Source organism: Nematolebias whitei, unplaced genomic scaffold (genome assembly GCF_014905685.2).
Source record: "Nematolebias whitei isolate Nwh7 unplaced genomic scaffold, NemWhi1 Nwh_scaf_3682, whole genome shotgun sequence".
In the NCBI taxonomy this organism is placed as follows: Eukaryota; Metazoa; Chordata; class Actinopteri; order Cyprinodontiformes; family Rivulidae; genus Nematolebias; species Nematolebias whitei.
The window spans coordinates 1-4906 of NW_023622227.1; the positions used below are offsets into that span (position 1 = coordinate 1).

The window sequence follows — 4906 nt, forward strand, 5'->3', positions numbered from 1 at the left end:
CTCTCAGAGTCCAGTCGAGGCTGGATGATATTAAAGATAATTGTTTTGTGTTGAACGACTTTGAGTTGATTTTTATTTCATTTCTCTGAGACTAAGTTGCTGCTTTCTGTCTGTAACTTGTTCCAAACTCTTGTTGAACAAAGAGAATAAATGTCACATCATGTGAGTTTTAAAGGATGCTGATTGTGTCGTGAACAAAGCTGCTGATGACAGAATCCAGCAGGAACCAGAACCAAACTGAGCCTTCAGCTCTGCTTTTTATTCTTCTCATGTTCAGATGATCCATCAGATGATTTTAGATGAAATGATGAACATCAGCTGAAGTTGGAGCTCATTACCGTCTCCATGGTAACAGAAACTCTCAGCTGTCTCAGACTGACAGTTACAAACATCCAGGATCAAATCTCCAGTGGAAAAACCAAGACCCTCCTCTAAAACTCTGACGGACAGAGACAGAACCAGAACTCCCACCACAACCAGTTTCACTGTTAGTTTCCAGAACATTAGCAACAATCTGGACTTTTTGCTGGTTTTACTAGTTTTTGGTATCAATCTGGTCTCCTATAACTGGTTTAAAGTCTGAATGGTTTCCAGCTGGTTTCCACGTCTCCTTCATTCTGGGACAGAGTCTGAGCTCACAGATCTGGTCTACACCCTCCTTGGTTCTGGTCTCTGAGTGGAGGTTCAGGTTTTTCCAGCAGCTGACACAAAGAAAGGCTGCTGTGTTCAGCTTGTTGTGTAGTTTCAGAGAACTTCCAGAACCAGAGAGTTCAGGCTGTGATTCTGAGTCCACCTTCTCCTCTCTCAGTCTCTAACAAACACAGAGGAGGCTGCAGCTCTCTGCTCTGCTGCTGACAATAATCTGGATTACTCAACTACACACTCATCCACTTTAATCCAGTTCAAGAAGAACAACATGTCTGCTGCAGGAAGAGGAGGAGAACTGGAGAAGATGGACTGTAGAATTACAGATGTGGTGTCCTGCAGCTGGAAAGGATCGTTTCAGGATCAATAACTGAGAACAAATAATCCTGTCACTTTCATCCAGAATGTTCCAGGATCCAGACTCAGGATCTGACACCAATCACCATGACTCAATCATTAAATGTAACTTTTTTAACAGGATCCATCAGAGACTCAAAGCTGGACCTGAATCCAGCTGTGTGTCCTTAAAGAGCGACATGTCAAAGGGTGGTCTTATTGATTTTAAATCAGTCCAGCCTCCATCAGCAGAGAGGTGAGCTGTCTCTAAATGTTGTAACTGTGTAAAATGTAACTGAGTCAGTCTGAAATGTTTTCATTCCAACATGTGTTTCATGTGAGCTCAGCTCTTTTTCACACATTTCTATGTTCACATGTGAAGCGGTGTGTGTTGGATGTTTTCTCCAAACTCAGCAGTCAAAGTGAAAGAATGGAGGTTGTAGGAGGAGTTTCTGAGTGTCTGTAGGTCACCAGGTGGTCCAGCAGGTGTCACCTTTGACCTTTGCTTCAAACACAGTGTAGGTAGGAACTTCCACTCAGGTGGCAGGTGTTGCTGGATGGAGGAGGACAAATAGTTTCTGGATCCTGACTCCACATGGACCTTTAGCTGCTGTTTGTCTCTGTGTGGACAGACACAAGTGGAGCTAATTCTTCATGATTCCTCCACAGAGTGAACCAGCAGAGCTCGGAGGTTCCCAGTGCTCAGTCTGCCCAGCAGCATCAAACACAGCTGGACTCCATATTTATGGTGCGTTCATGTACAACAAGTACTTTTCCATGTGTTGTGTTCACAGTCATCTCCATGCTGCACTTTGTAGACCAGTGGACTGTCAGTCTGTCCAACACGTAGACCAGTGGACTGTCAGTCTGTCCAACACATAGACCAGTGGACTGTCGGTCTGTCCAACACGTAGACCAGTGGACTGTCAGTCTGTCCAACACGTAGACCAGTGGACTGTCGGTCTGTCCAACACATAGACCAGTGGACTGTCAGTCTGTCCAACATGTAGACCAGTGGACTGTTGGTCTGTCCAACACGTAGACCAGTGGACTGTCAGTCTGTCCAACACATAGACCAGTGGACTGTCAGTCTGTCCAACATGTAGACCAGTAGACTGTCACTCTGTCCAACATGGATCTGATGTTTGGCTCCATGATTTCAGTCTGATGTGTCATTCAGATATTTTTCTGTTCCAGCTGCTGGAGGACAACATGGTCACTTTTGTGAAGAACGAGCTGAAGAAGATCCAGAAGGTTCTGAGTCCAGATTACCCAGAATGCTTAGAGAGTAAGAGGGAGGATGAGGAGGTGTTGGAGGGTGATGATGAAGAGCAGAGGAGGAGCAGAGAGGCATTGATGAAGATCACAGTTTACTTCCTGAGGAGGATGAAGCAGGAGGAGCTGGCTGACCGTCTGCAGAGCAGTAAGAGGATTTCTATAAACATTTAACTTTTGAGATTTCATTGTTGAGAGGAATTTATTCTTTAATTATTAAATGTATGTATTTTGTTTGTTCAGGACAAGTTGCAGCAGTTTGTCATCGTAACCTTAAATGTTGTGTGAAGAAGAGGTTCCAGTGTGTGTTTGAGGGGATTGCTAAAGCAGGAAACCCAACCCTTCTGAATGAGATCTACACAGAGCTCTACATCACAGAGGGAGGGACTGGAGAGGTCAATGATGAACATGAGGTCAGACAGATTGAAACAGCATCCAGGAAACCACACACACCAGAAACAACCATCAGACAAGAAGACATCTTTAAACTCCCACCTGGAAGACATGAACCAGTCAGAACAGTGATGACAAAGGGAGTGGCTGGCATTGGGAAAACAGTCTTAACACAGAAGTTCACTCTGGACTGGGCTGAAGACAAAGCCAACCAGGACATCCACTTCATGTTTCCATTCACTTTCAGAGAGCTGAACGTGCTGAAAGAGAAGAAGTTCAGCTTGGTGGAACTTGTTCATCACTTCTTTACTGAAACCAAAGAAATGTGCAGCTTTGAAGACTTCCAGCTTGTGTTCATCTTTGATGGTCTGGATGAGTGTCGACTTCCTCTGGACTTCCACAACAATCAGATCCTGACTGATGTTACAGAGTCCACCTCAGTGGATGTGCTGCTGACAAACCTCATCAGGGGGAAACTGCTTCCCTCTGCTCGCCTCTGGATAACCACACGACCTGCAGCAGCCAATCAGATCCCTGCTGAGTGTGTTGGCATGGTGACAGAGGTCAGAGGCTTCACTGACCCACAGAAGGAGGAGTACTTCAGGAAGAGGTTCAGAGATGAGGAGCAGGCCAGCAGGATCATCTCTCACATCAAGACATCACGAAGCCTCCACATCATGTGCCACATCCCAGTCTTCTGCTGGATCACTGCTACAGTTCTGGAGGACGTGTTGAAAAGCAGAGAGGGAGGAGAGCTGCCCAACACCCTGACTGAGATGTACATCCACTTCCTGCTGGTTCACACCAAAGTCAAGAAGGTCAAGTATGATGGAGGAGCTGAGACAGATCCACTCTGGAGTCCAGAGAGCAGGAAGATGATTGAGTCTCTGGGAAAAGTGGCTTTTGAGCAGCTGCAGAAAGGAAACCTGATCTTCTATGAATCAGACCTGACAGAGTGTGGCATCGATATCAGAGCAGCCTCAGTGTACTCAGGAGTGTTCACACAGATCTTTAAAGAGGAGAGAGGCCTGTACCAGGACAAGGTGTTCTGCTTCGTCCATCTGAGCGTTCAGGAGTTTCTGGCTGCTCTTCATGTCCATCTGACCTTCATCAACTCTGGGCTCAATCTGATGGAAGAAAAACAAAAAACAGTTTCTTTGTGGTCCAAGTTTTTTAAAAATATAAATCTTAATGATCTCCATCAGAGTGCTGTGAACCAGGCATTACAGAGTCCAAATGGACACCTGGACTTGTTCCTCCGGTTCCTCCTGGGTCTTTCACTGCAGACCAATCAGACTCTCCTACGAGGCCTGCTGACACAGACAGGAAGTAGCTCACAGACCAATCAGGAAACAGTCCAGTACATCAAGTTTCTGATCAGTAAGAATCTGTCTGCAGAGAAAAGCATCAATCTGTTCCACTGTCTGAATGAACTGAATGATGGTTCTCTAGTGGAGGAGATCCAACAGTCTCTGAGTTCAGGAAGTCTCTCCACAGATGAACTGTCTCCTGCTCACTGGTCAGCTCTGGTCTTCATCTTACTGACATCAGGAAAAGATCTGGATGTGTTTAACCTGCATAAATATTCTGCTAAAAAGGAGCATCTTCTGAGGCTGCTGCCAGTTCTCAAAGCCTCCAAAAAAGCAAAGTAAGTACTAAAATATTGAAATATTTCTAAATAAGTAACATTTAAATAAACTTTGTAATGTGATGACAAATGGATCCACTTCTGAATCAGAACTTTGACTTTATAAAACATGACTCTTTGATGCTTCATGTGATATTTATGCTAATAAATAACCAGAGATATTTTAGTCAATTACTACAGAGTGAACAAACAACATGTGGATGTTTATCAAATATTGTTTTATAGAGTTGTAATAAAAGTTTTGACATTCAAGCTGTTTGAAGATGCAACAATTCACTTCAGTTTTAGCTGTTTAAACTAGCCGTTAGCTCATCAGTCCTGTCAAACACAAACTTTAATTCTTCAGTTTGTATCATTCAAACATGTGTCAACATTGGACATGTTCTTATTAAAGACGAAGGTAAATTTGTTGTTATCCGTCCACAATAATCAGAAAAACACAACTGATGGGACTCGAGCCAGAAAGCTCCTGTTTAGTCTCATCAGTTCAAGAAATATTTTCCAGAAACTTTGAGCTTGACAACATGAACTTTAATGAACTCCTGTCTGACTTTTTGTCTTTCTCACAATAATGGAGTCCTCCTGGGTATTCTTCTATGGAACCCATGA

General features: G+C 43.9%; 1 protein-coding gene across 1 annotated transcript; it reads left to right on the forward strand.

Annotated features, from left to right (window-relative positions):
* The first annotated feature begins 2148 nt into the window (after positions 1-2148).
* Positions 2149-4301, forward strand: LOC119429608 (NLR family CARD domain-containing protein 3-like). The gene is made up of 2 exons (XM_037697206.1): positions 2149-2404; positions 2500-4301. Exons 1-2 carry the CDS (start codon positions 2149-2151, stop codon positions 4299-4301), a joined length of 2058 nt encoding a protein of 685 aa, XP_037553134.1.
* The last annotated feature ends 605 nt before the right edge of the window (positions 4302-4906 follow it).

Excerpts from the sequence above, each read along its gene's own strand:
- LOC119429608 (XM_037697206.1), top strand. The coding sequence starts at position 2,149 with ATGTGTCATTCAGATATTTTTCTGTTCCAGCTGCTGGAGGACAACATG. Across the intron at positions 2,405-2,499 it reads GGCTGACCGTCTGCAGAGCA|GACAAGTTGCAGCAGTTTGT; the intron begins GTAAGAGGATTT and ends TTGTTTGTTCAG.